This window comes from Peromyscus leucopus, chromosome 16_21 (genome assembly GCF_004664715.2).
Source record: "Peromyscus leucopus breed LL Stock chromosome 16_21, UCI_PerLeu_2.1, whole genome shotgun sequence".
In the NCBI taxonomy this organism is placed as follows: domain Eukaryota; kingdom Metazoa; phylum Chordata; class Mammalia; order Rodentia; family Cricetidae; genus Peromyscus; species Peromyscus leucopus.
This window is the reverse complement of record NC_051084.1, coordinates 66386409-66399470: the sequence shown is the minus strand read 5'-3', so window position 1 is coordinate 66399470 and position 13062 is coordinate 66386409. Positions and strand designations below refer to the sequence as shown.

The 13062-nt window shown below is 37.9% G+C and overlaps 1 protein-coding gene across 1 annotated transcript in view; it reads left to right on the top strand.

Moving 5' to 3' along the window:
* Window positions 1-12803, top strand: part of LOC114705387 (CD2 associated protein) — an 83844-nt gene extending 71041 nt beyond the window's left edge. The window contains exons 14-18 of the mRNA XM_028887268.2: window positions 795-907; window positions 1577-1678; window positions 4323-4498; window positions 7741-7804; window positions 9578-12803. Coding sequence (XP_028743101.1) covers window positions 795-907; window positions 1577-1678; window positions 4323-4498; window positions 7741-7804; window positions 9578-9619 — 497 coding nt within the window. The 3' untranslated portion in view covers window positions 9620-12803. The remainder of the gene's footprint in view (window positions 1-794; window positions 908-1576; window positions 1679-4322; window positions 4499-7740; window positions 7805-9577) is intronic.
* The last annotated feature ends 259 nt before the right edge of the window (window positions 12804-13062 follow it).

The window sequence follows — 13062 nt, the reverse complement described above, 5'->3', positions numbered from 1 at the left end:
GGTGCCATATGTAGACATCTGAGCTTCAGAGTAACAACTTGTTTGAGGTTTTCTGGCTACTCTAGAGAACTCCAGGCAGTGTACCATTGTTCAAAGGGTATGAGTTATTATATATGTCTTATATGCCCTTAAACACAAATTATTTGGTCAAGGATCAACTAACCTTTGACTGATAGCAGAGAAACAAATTAGTGATCTACGTAGCATTTAGACTTGGTACCTTATTTGCCTTAGATTTAAAACTAGCTTATGATTCTTATGTCTAAGTTTTGAGTCCTGACTGTAACATTTGTATATGTTCACGTAATTAAATCATAATTTCACTTTACATTGAGAATACATAGAAAGCAACAGGGTATCAGGTACCGTTTACTCCTTCAAATTTGTTATTAGTCCAATGTGGAGTTTAAGATATTGTACATGTAAAATTTCTCTAAGTTGTAATTAATTGAGAATTTAAATAGATTTTTAAAAATGTAAGAACCTCAAATGACAGCTTTTTATTCTACGTGGTACAGAATTCTCCCTATAAGAACATTTTGTTGAGTATGACTGTTGGAAAGAGGTCTTACATGGCTAAAAAGGTCTTACTATATATGGTAGAAAGTTTGCTTTTTTTTTTTAAGAGCATGGGTCTTGTTTTCCAAATGCATATATAAAGCACTGATCAATTTGTGAGCTTTCAACTTAGTGGTGACTTTTAATTCATAGTGTAAGAAATCAGAAATACTATGTTTTTTGCCTTTTAGAAGGAACAACTCTCTTAGTTGGTAATATTTGTTTTTATTCTCTAGATATTGTAAATTTTGATGACATAGCTTCCTCAGAGAACTTGTTACATCTCACTGCAAATAGACCCAAGATGCCTGGAAGAAGATTGCCTGGCCGCTTCAATGGTGGACATTCTGTGAGTTTCTCTTACTTTAGGAAACCAGAAGATTAAGAAAGTGCTAAGTCCCCTTTAAGGTGAAAGTGAATGGATTTATAACCACATCTCATTTTAAAACTCTGGAAGACAGTTTTATGATTCTTTATAAAAGAAAATACAGGAAAAGAGAGATGTTCAGTTCAATAGGGTCTTGTATGAAAGGTTCCAGAATCAGAAAATGGAGTTGTCTTGAGACCACAGTCACAGACACAGGGCCAATGGGGAGCAGGGACTTTGTTTAGTTAGCACCGCAGGGTCAGTGATGAGAACTGAGCAGCAGATCCAGACTCCAGGGATGGAGGGACAGTATTTGTTCTCATAGCTGAGTAACTCCTTTCCATGTTTCTGTTTGTTGTTTGGAATGCAAATCTACTTCAGTGTTACTGTATTAGTTCATCAGCACAATGTAGCTTTCAAATTACCTCAGTGGAAAAAGCTTTTGTTTCTATGAGGAAAACTAGTTTCGCCCTTCAGATATGCAAAAGTGCTATTCGGTCTGAAGTTCTGTGACTTAGGATCCCCAGCCATGAGCGGGGAACAGCATTAGCTAGGTGGTAGGAGTGTTGGCTGTGTTGTGCACATGCGTATTGAATTTCCTTTTTATGAAATCTCTGTCTTGATTTTTTTTTTTTAATGCTAAACATGTAGCCAACTCAAAGCCCAGAAAAAAACTTGAAGTTACCAAAAGAAGAAGATAGTGGCAACCTAAAGCTGTTGGAGCTTAAAAAGGATACAAGCTACTCTTCAAAGGTAGACCCATTGTGGCCTAAGAGTCGTTTGATTTTTAAGATGTGTTGTAGCCATCAGTCAAGAAATTTAAGGCATCCTTTTAGAAAGATTATTTTCTCTCTTTTGTCAAGAAATAAAATAATTCTCACTGAAGTCACATCAGCTCTTTCAATAATAGAAGCACTTACCTTATTTAAAGAATGCGCTATATGTTTCATATTTCTAAGGCATAGATCTGTACATTGTTTCATTTTCTTATTAAACATACACTCTGGAATTAGGTCACATAAAATGATTTGGGGGGGGTGGGACCTGTTTTGTTTGTTTTGAGGTCTCTCTGTGTCCCTGACTGGTCTGTATCTTCATGTGTTTACCAGGCTCCCTCAAGCTTGTGTTGATCCTTCTGCCTCCACCTCCATAGGCATGTATGAACCTGCTCAACTCCCCAAAAATTTCAGCCTAATTATTTATGAGGGTTAGCAGGTTGGAAATCATGATTTGTTCACTCATTCTTTAGTTTGGTTCTTGACACTGTCTTAAGTATTCCATATATACTGGAATTAGTGGCAGAGTAGATGGACCTGTCTATTACATGGTGATGTTTCTTTTCTAAAGTTAATCATTTTTGTTAACTCAAGGTTAGTTATTACTCATTTTCATTCCATATGTTTGGCCACTTCTTGAATTATCAAATACATTTAAATCTGATTCTCTGTATTTTCAACAGTCTCTTGAAACATTTCTAAAAGGACTGATTTTAGTGAAATCCTCAAATAGTTTATAGACTTAACTGAATTCTTCGTAATTACTTTTAAATGAGGCTTTGGATATTTGTAACAATGAAGATTGAAACAGTACCTTAATGTTGACAGAGTTTTTCTTGTCGATGCCCCACGAGGCAGATTGTCCACTAGTTAAGCCAGCGGGTGTCTCCTGCCTTCAGACAAGTCAAACCACCAGTGATTGCAGATGATTCTCTGTTGAATCCTCCATCAATGAATACCAAACTGCTTTTGGAATTTCAGAGTTTTACTATTTTTTTTTTTTATGTTTTTATTCTTTGAGAATTTCATATATTGATCATATTCTTGTCCCTCTTCCAACTCTTCCCAGACACACACACACACACCCACCTCCTTTCCCACCAAATTCACATTTTTTTCTGTCTTAACAAAACCCAACCTACAAGAAAATAAGGAGTCCAATTTGTGTTGGCCAACTATGCCTGAGCATGGGCCCTGCCCTGGGGCGTGGTCAGTATACACTTAGCTTCACTCCATTGAAGAAAACGGATTTTCTCTTCTCCTAGCATCTGAATTGCAGTCAACTTCTTTGCCAGGGGTGAGACTATATGTCCACTTCCCTCTCTGAGCTGGGAGTTTGTCTGGCTGGAGCTTGTGCAGGTCCTGTACATACTTTCCAGTCTCTGAGTTCATATGTGCATCTGCCCTTTGTGTCCTTTAAAGTCATCCACCACCCCTGGCTCTTATCATCATTGTGCCTCTTACTCAGAGTCCTGAACTGATGCAAGGGGTATGACACAGACATCCCATTTAGGACTGAGTACTCCACAGTCTCTTGTTCTCTCTGCACATTATCCAGTTGTGGGTCTCTGTCTTAATTACCATTTACTACAAGAAGCTTGTCTAATGAGCTTTGAGTGATGCACTAGTCAGAAATTCTGGTTGGAACTCACAGTTCAGGCTATAAGCAGTCCCACATCCAGTGCAGTGGGTCCCATTTATCTTGAAGCATAGTTGAATATCCTTTTTCTAAAATGTTTGAAGTTAGCATTTTGGAAAAATTTCAGATATGTGATTATATATATTTTAGGGCTGGGATTCAAGATTAAACCTAAAATTCATTTGTTTTGTGTAATTCTTTGCCCACATTTAAGCATGCCTGCAGTTTCAAATGAAGTCTAGTGTAGAATTTTTTTGTTTTTGTTTTTCGAGACAGAGTTTCTCTGTGTAGTTTTGGTGCCTGTCCTGGATCTTGCTCTGTAGACCAGGTTGGCCTTAAACTCACAGAGATGCTCCTGGCTCTGCCTCCCAAGTGCTGGGATTAAAGGCGTGCACCACCACCACCACCACCACCACCACCACCACCACCACCACCAGGCCCTGGTATACAATTTTTTTTTTTTGTTTTTGTTTTTGTTTTTTTCGAGACAGGGTTTCTCTGCGTAGCTTTGCGCCTTTCCTGGAGCTCACTTGGTAGCCCAGGCTGGCCTCGAACTCACAGAGATCCACCTGGCTCTGCCTCCCAAGTGCTGGGATTAAAGGTGTGTGCCACCACCGCCCGGCATGGTATACAATTTTTAAGGTTAGGGATTTTCAGATTAGGAATGCTTAATATATACTACATTAATTGTTTGTATTCTTGTAAAAATATTGTGATCTGCGAATGTAGTTTAGAGTGCTTGCTTAGCATGCACAAAGCCCTGGGTTTAATCCCTAGTACTGTATAAACTCTAATCTCAGTACTTGGAAAGTGGGGAGCAGGAGGTTTTGAAGTTTAATATATGAGGATCTGGAGTTATAAACCAGCCTGGACTACATGTGGACTTGTGTTAAAAATGAAAACCAGAACAAAACATAATCTTCTGAATTTAAATATAATATTAAATATAAACATATAATGAGAAAAATTTTCTGTTTTGCAGCCATCTCTCTCAACACCTTCAAGTGCTTCTAAAGTAAATACATCTGCTTTCCTAACTTCATTAGAACTCACAGCTAAAGCAGAAGCAGATGATGGGGGAAAAAGTTCCCTGGAAGAACTTAAAGCCCAGATTATTGAATTAGTGTGTATTGTAGATGCATTGAAAAAGGATCATGGGTAAGTGACTTACTTTCTCCTAGCACCCCCACAACATATACAAAGACTTCTTTTAGGCGTTGTCAGTTGAAAGTCTAGTCTCCTAAGTATACAAGTACATGTGTTTCAAAGACATTTGAATTATAGCACTTTCAGCAAAAGCTTGATGGGAGAACTTGTTCCAGTGGCTCAGTTCTAGAAGGTCAGTATGTACCTGTGTGCTTACGCAGGAGCTCGCCAGGCACAGGTGTTAGTCTTGAAAATCCTGAGAAAACTGCATTGGCATTTTAGGTAGGATCCAGATCCTCATACTTATCTCTCAGAAGACGTTGACCCCTGTTTCTGCTAGGCTTACATTAGATAGTTACAAAATGAGTGGGTCCCAACCCACAAGAGATCTCTAAAGCCCTCCTGTAACTCTGAAAGTACTTGTTGTTCATGCAGTGTTATGAATCAAGTCCAGAATATTGTGCTAATGCACTCTACTACCATTGACCTTGATAGACCTCAAAATCTAGGGTCTTAAGTGGGCACCCCAAGAACCCAGACTCTCTGATGCAACAGCAAGAGATGTTTATTGATGCGGCTGTACAGTCGGGCTCCTCTACTCCAAAGAGCAAGAGTCGTGCCTATTGCAATCACATGGGTACTTTCTAAGGAAAACCCCACAAAAGCCATAAGATTACAATTCCCATAAAATTTTGTTTCACAAGATCATGGTCTGATCACAGAGTGGGTACAGTCACGTCTGCATGTACCTTCTTCCCAAAACCTCAAGGGGGGGGTATCAGAGTGGGAGTGGAGTTTACACAAAGGTCACAGTGGTCCTTCCTGGAACACTTGCAACTATCCCAGTCACAGTTGAGCACATCTCTTAACAGATATCTCTTTACATTGTTACATTGTGGCAGGGGTGGTTGAATAATGGCTGAGTCAGGTTGCCCTTGGAACTTATTTTCTTTTTAGTTCCTTATTCTCCTGGGGCTTGGGGGGTGTAAGCCTGAAGGGTTAGGGTCTTTCAGACCTTTGTCCACAGCCCGGAAAGTTTTTGATATGGTATATAGTAAGACATGCCTAATTAAAAGTTTTAGATCTACAAGAAGTTCAAAAGATAACCTGTTGTAGACCCCTCCCCTTTTTAATGAGGAAGTCAGGATGTAGAAATAAAGCTATTTATGTAATAATTGTACAGGTCTTCAGTGGCAGAGCTAACATTCAACCTTGTTTCTTTGATTGGTTTATAGATCTTTGGATCTATTGATATTTTAACCATAATCTTGCAAGTTCCATGGAAAAATCAGATGAGACGATCAACTAATCTAATTAAACAGAGGATGAGCCTGCTTATCCCATCTCATCTGTATACCTACCTTCCCCAAAGGATTTCTTAGAATAGGATAAAATTCATGCTTAGACTCTGAGTCATATGTAACAATTTCTCTCTTAATTTGCATTCTGTATGAAAAGTGGTATTAACAATGTAAAGTAGGGCCTGATATGGTGATGAATGCCTTTAATCTCAACACTCTGGAGGCAGATTTAGAGAAAAATCTCTGAGTTCAAGGCCAGCTTAGTCAACACAGTGAGTTAGTTCCAAGTTAGCCCAGGGCTGTGTAGACTCTACATCAAATAACAAAATAAAAGTAAATTGAAAATTAAAAAATAACAAATGGGGACAAAACCTTGATCTAGGATAACTACTGAAGTATTATTATCTATTGAATATATTCTGATTATAGAATTTGTCAATTATTATGTCAGGCGTTTCTTGAGAATTTGTCATTTGATATGCCAGGTCTTTCTTGAGTCTTTCGGTTGATCTATTTGAACAAAAAATTGACAAATTCTGCACTATACATGGTAGACGCTGTATACTCATTCCTCTGTAAATGTTGAATACCTCCCACGAGTTATAAAATTCTCCTGACTTTTTTGTTTTATACATTTTGTTGTTTTATATATTGGATACTAAATGTACTCCTTTGAGACAGTGTATCACCTAGCCACATCGGGCCTTGTACTCTCAGATTTATTATTACCTTGAACTTTTGATTCTCCTGTCTCATTGTCCCAAGTGCTGGAATTACAGATGTGTGCCACCACACCTAGCCCAGGTTTAGGATTTTTAATGAAGTAGCACTTGCATACATAAATTGCCTGTAGGTTCTCTTAAATTATCAGGAGAATGAGTACAGTAGTTTTGATTCATTATGTACAATTACATATTTTAGAAATCTTTCCAAAGATTATTTTCAATATCCCAAGTTTCTCTGGAAAAAATGAAGGTAGATAGCAGGGATTTTGTTGTTGTTTTGTTAAAATCTAAAATCAGAGAGCAACAACAAGACAATAAGTAAATGATACATATTGGTATACTAATTGAGAGATGTACAGTGTGTGAGTGATGATGAATGATTGTGGCTACATGAAATGAACTTCAGTCAGTCCATGAAATGGAACATGGGAACAAATTAGAAATATACATACAATGTTACTCCTTGTATGTAACATTAAAAGAACATGAAACCAAGGGGGAAATACTGTTTTAAGATATATTTGGGGCCAATGAGATGACTCCATAATGTTATCTTCTGCTTTCTGTGGGGAGGGTGAGGGAGTGTCTTAGTTAGGTTTCTATTGCTCTGTGGAGACATCCTGACCACAGCAACACTTATAAAGAAAACATTTAATTGAGGGGGCTTGCTTACAGTTCAGAGGTTCATTCCATCATGGTGAGGAGGATGGTGGCATGTAGGCAGACATGGTGATGAAGCTGAGAGTCCTACATCTTGACTCAGAGGCAACAGGAAGTCACACTGAGTGAAGCTTAGGAAAGAGACCTTAAAGCCTACTCCCACATTGACACATTTCCAACAGAAGGTGTGTCCCAGATTAAAGGTGTGCCCTCCAGCCTCAGGGTCTGGATTAAAGGCATTTGTCATCCAGCCTCTTCCAACAAGGCCACACCTCCTAATAGTGCCACTCCCTGTGAGCTTGTAGGATCCAAATACATTCAGACTGCCACAGGGAGAGGAAGAGAGGAAGGTAGGATGAGAGAAGGTGAACATGCAACATCTGTAATTATAGATGGCTGTGCGCTACCCTGTGGGATCTGGGAATTGAACACCCACTTCTTTATTTTATGTGTGTGTGTGTGTGTGTGTGTGTGTGTGTGTGTGTGTGTGTGTGTGTGTAAGTAAGTAAGCTAAAGCTCCAATTAACATCAGTGAAATAGACTGTTTAACTGTAAACTTTGCCTTTAGGGAAGAACTGGAAAAGCTACGCAAAGAATTAGAAGAAGAGAAGGCCATGCGGAATAATCTAGAGGTAATGCATTTCCAGTTTTAGAAAATGTGAGCTTTTGCTTTTCCCTCTCTGCACTGCGTGCTTGGCCCTGCTACAAACTATGCTCTCCTACTTCAGTTGGACACTGCACCATTCCTTAGTAGCGATTTCTTAATCCTAAATTTCTTGTTGACTCTATAACATTGTTTTACTCTTGCAGTTAGAAAGATTTTTTTCTTGCTGTTTGCAGAATCCCACATGGGGCCTTGTGCTTGCTGAGGAAAGGTTTGGGGCCTGAGTTGTAGTCCTAGCACAGTAACTGTCCTGAGTATTAATCCAGGACAGTGTGTGGAGCACCTGGTATCTAATGGGTCTGAGTAAATCAGTACTGGTGTTTTCCTTGGTCTCCAATTCCTTGAGCTTTGTGTTCTCCCTCCCTCCCTCCCTCTCTCCCTCTCTCCCCTTTCCCTTCTTCTCCCCTCCCACCTCCCTCTCTCTTCTTGCCTTGAGGGCAAGCAGGTTGTGGTGCTCATTTCCATTTGTCCCTGAAGAGGTTACATTATCTTTTTTCTAGGGATAGCTGGAAGTTACACTTAGTTTCTTCATCTTAACTTTTCTCCGTGTTTTTCACTTCACTTGTGTTCTGCCTTTTTGGAGCCTTCTCTTCCTTCATCATTACCACTGTCACCCCTCTTCTACCTTGCTTTATTACCAACCTTCATTGTCTTCTCAGAGAATCAGAAAGTGTGTTTTCGAAACTTCCTGACTTACAGGGGCTACTCCTCAGCTGTGTATCCAGTAGGCTTAGATACTGCTGGAAACTGCACGGAGCTGTGAGGATTTTTGATCCCACTGCATAGGTGAAACAGGGTTTAGAATGATGGGACGTAGCTAGAGTCATGCTCTTCCTTCTGCGCCCTGTGGGAATCTGTTTCCTCCAGAGCTCTCTGTGATCAGTGTACATTGTCGCTTACCAGAACTCCATTGATATCTGACAGGTCTCCTTTGGCATCTTTGTTCTTTATAGGAAAATATTCATTCCTCCTGCACCCCATCTTTAAAGACAAAGCCTTTCTCCATCATCCAGCTGCCCCCTTGATCTGCTGTAGTTTTCATTTTTTTTTTAATTGAGTTTATTTGCCACAAGACAGACATAGCTCTCACTCTGCCCCTAAAAAATTCCCATCTCGGATTCTTTACCTTGAACTGGGTCTTTTTTTCTGTTGATTTCTTGAGACAGGCTGGCCCTAAACCCACTGCAGCCTCCTGCCCCAGCCTCCAGAGTACTGGGAGTACAAACATGGGTCACTCCATCCAGCTTCAACCCCGTGCATTTTAGGTTGTGCTTGCTGATGGCAGATCTGGGTCTCTTCTTCAGCTTCTGCAGCATGCCACAATGTTACCATTCCCACCTCTTGAAGGTTTTCTAGGTTCAGTGGACCTGCTTTCTTTCCACTTTCTCTTTCCTTTTCCTTTCAAGAGACTTTTCCTTGCATGTGTTCGTGTGTAAGGGGTGTATGTGTGTGTTTGTTTTTCTTCCAATACTTACTTCAGATGCTTGTATCACTTAACATTGTTGTTCTGGCTAAAAGAAATACATTACTTTTTTCTTATTTCTTGCTGTTTAGGAACTCTCATTGCTATATTTTCTACTGACACTCTTATTCAACTATATTATTTTTTGCACTCTGGGAAATTAGATTCTGATGTTGAAATCAGAATTCAGAGGCTGGAAAGTGTGGTCATGTGGTATAGATATATAACTTAAACCTTACTAAAGATATTTTATGTTGTACATTTATGTTTTGTTTTTAGGTGGAAATCGCAAAACTGAAGAAAGCTGTTCTGTCTTCTTGAGGTGGTGTGGACCCAGTGTTCTTAATGCTCCAGGGATTTAGGAGCAACACTGTGAACTGAGCTGACTTGTTAAGACAACAGATATGGTGTTGTGATGAAGAAATGAGGACATGAACTAATATCTATTGAAAAGTTAGGGGGTGACACTTTTTTTTTATATATATATATATTTTGTTTTGCCAATATGGAAAAAAAAGAGGCCTTATTTCTTACTGTGCTGGGAGAGCAAACGTTTCTGTTGTTTGCTTAAAAATACTACTGAATCTGTATAAAAAGGAATGAAAGTTCACAATAGTTTTTTTATTGAGACTTGTATTATTTTTAAAGAGTTCTATACTATAAATATCATACTATCTTTACAAATAAGCTGTAAGATAAACTTTTTGAGATGGACGGGTTAGCTTTATAGTAACTAGAGCCACTGCTTTTCTGTGATACATATGGACATAAACTTGTATACATACTCTTCATACACCACACACACACACACACACACACACACACACTTTTAGCTTCTTACCCAGGACTACACTGTTGTGCCTGTTTGTCTGCAGTGCTGTTTGTATATTTGGTGATAAAGTAGGAGTTCCTAGTTACCAGGTTCCTCACCCATGCAGAATTAATCATTAATGAAATAATAAAAATAAACTTCTAGAGTGTTCTATAATGCTCATACTATAGGATTCATTAAAGGAAGTTAGGTAAATTATACTGGATTAAGCTTTGGAAAAATAGGAGCCTTGTTCTCAATTCATGTGGCCTAAGGACTCGAAAAATGTCATGCTAAATTTGTGCCTAAACACATGTAAAATATGTAAACACCAGCCACATTGCTGTATTCTTACGCTCATTCTACAGTCCTGAATATTACTCATTTCATATAATTTTCACTAATGATAATCTTAGGAAACAAAGCCTCTAAACCCAGATCTTTTCAAAATTTCATAATGAGGGTCCATATTGGGAAAGCTATTGTGAAAACACTCAGGTTTTACAGACATAATTTATCTAATAGAACAAACTAACTCCTAGAGATATTTTGGACTGTTACTTATGTAAAATGTTAAAAGAGTGTTAGTATTTCACACATGGTAACATTATAGGTTATGTAAATCAAATATAATTGGCCATATTGAAGATCATTTCAGGATGGATACTTAGCCATTCTTCAGCATCACAAATCAACAATTGAACATCTTGGATCAGTTCAACCACATTCAGGGTGGTATGCTTCAGACCAGGCAGACATTTAAAAATGTTGTATTTGTAGGGCACCATGTCTAAAAATAAAGAGGTTAATTTTAAAATGGGAAATGTTTTTATTTGTTAAAAATCAAAAGTTAGATTTTAAGGTTTACTTTAGTAAATGAATGTCAGATTGAAGGTATCATGCTTCTTTAAACAAAAATCCAATACTTTTTCTTTACATTTTAATCTTAAAATAGAAAAATCTTTTAAAATAAGATTTCTTGTGTTGCTTCAAATAAAAGAGAACTGAAGTAGAAGATAATAGAATTGCCAACACAAAGTTACACTTGATTAACTTCTGGGGACAGCATTAATTGTATATCAAGTGTGCATTTTAGCTTTTTTGGATGTTTGACAAAGGGTCTTATGTATCCCGGGCTGGACTTGACCTTGTTTTGTAGCAAAGATGATGTTAAACTTCTGATCCTCCTGCTTCTGCCTCCCAAGTGCTAAGATGACAGACATGCGCTGTGTCTATCCATTTTAACCCTTTCAAGTCTAAGCTCCTCTCATGAGAGGTGACAGATGAATGAAATTGTTCCATTTTATCTTTAAGTGATTAGTCAAATGAATTACTGCTTGCTAATAAGTTAGCTCTTAATGACAGTCTTCAGGTGAAAGCAAACTATTCCATCCTAGAAATCATCCTTTACCTTCCCCAATGGACATTAATCTCCACCCACAAAGCTGGGTGGGAAAGGCTCCAACAGTTCAAGGTGTGTTATTGAAGGTTATTTTAATAGAAAAGTAACATAAATATTCAACAGTAGGCGAGTGACTAATGTATGCTTTCTGGACAAATATATAGCTCATAGATGCCAATTAAAATGCAAAAACAAAATGGGAAAATAATTCTAATAGAAAAACAGATAACAGAAAACAATTCATGTGATGTAAACATGATTAAGGAAAGTAGTAGCACAACACTTATTGTATATTAAATGTATATTCATGTGCAATTTGGTTCCTTTCTGAACTGTTACGTATCATTGATCTTGGCCCTGGCAATACGTATATTTTAATACTTGTAAGCTATTAAAAAGGTTTGTTGGAGTTGTGTATGGTGACAATATGCCTGTAGCTTGGAGACTAAGGAAGGAAAATCATGAGTTGGAGGCCAGCCTGTGCTGCATAGGGACCCTATGTCCACAAGAAAGGAAACACTCTTCTTTGATGGTGGTGGTGGGTATTTTGCACTAATTCTTTCAGTCAGAACGGCAGTGGGTGCTGCAGTACATGCTTCTCAGTCAGAATGGAGAAGTCATGCTGGCTTTTTTTTTCTTTCTTCTGTATGTCTGTTCTTCTGCCTTTAACAAAATTCAGAAAAAACAAGCAAGCTTGAACTTATTTAAAGGGAAAAAATGATTCCTTTAAAGTAGTATTTTGCCAGTATTTGCCCTTGATATGGGAACTTTTACTTACTCCTAATGTCACAAAATGATAGTAATAGTAACTTCTCCCCATGTATTAGTATAAAAGACAGCATTGAATCTGTCATTGCCAAATTACTAGTGGATGTATAGTTCAGTTTTGCTGTTCTTTGAAACACAATACTACTAAGTTTCCAATGGAATTTCAATGTTATTTTGGTGTGTTTATGACCACTACGCCTATTTCTTATTAAAAAGCTGTTACCTCTAAAGAACTGTGTAGGATTTCACTGAAAAGTCTGAAGATGCAAAGAGAGTATGGCCTGGTTTAATAGACGATTTTTTTTTAAACACTCCTTACTGTGATCACAGACAAGAAAAATGTTCCAAGTGTGTTGTATGTTTTTTGATGAATGTTTTAGGCTTGCATTGAAACTTGAAATGTATGAGCAGAATGAGACAATCTTTACAATCAGAATTGAGAAGTGTTACAGTTGAATGGCCTTGTGCTGTAGCAATAAAATGACCAAGTGCAATGACTTTAATAAAATCATCTTTTAAACGTTGCTGCTATGAATATTTTTAGTTACAAAATTCTATCCTTGTTTAGCCTACCTTGCCTTCAGTGACTATTAATGTGATGCAGTTGATTTTTTTGACAATCTAACATTCCAAAATCCATATATATATGTGTGTGTGTGTGTGTGTGTGTGTGTATATATATACATGCATATATATATGTATATATATATACACACACAATCTCAGAATAGTATACTAATTTTTTTTACAGGTGCTGTTAAAAGAAAGGAAATGAAAGAAAGC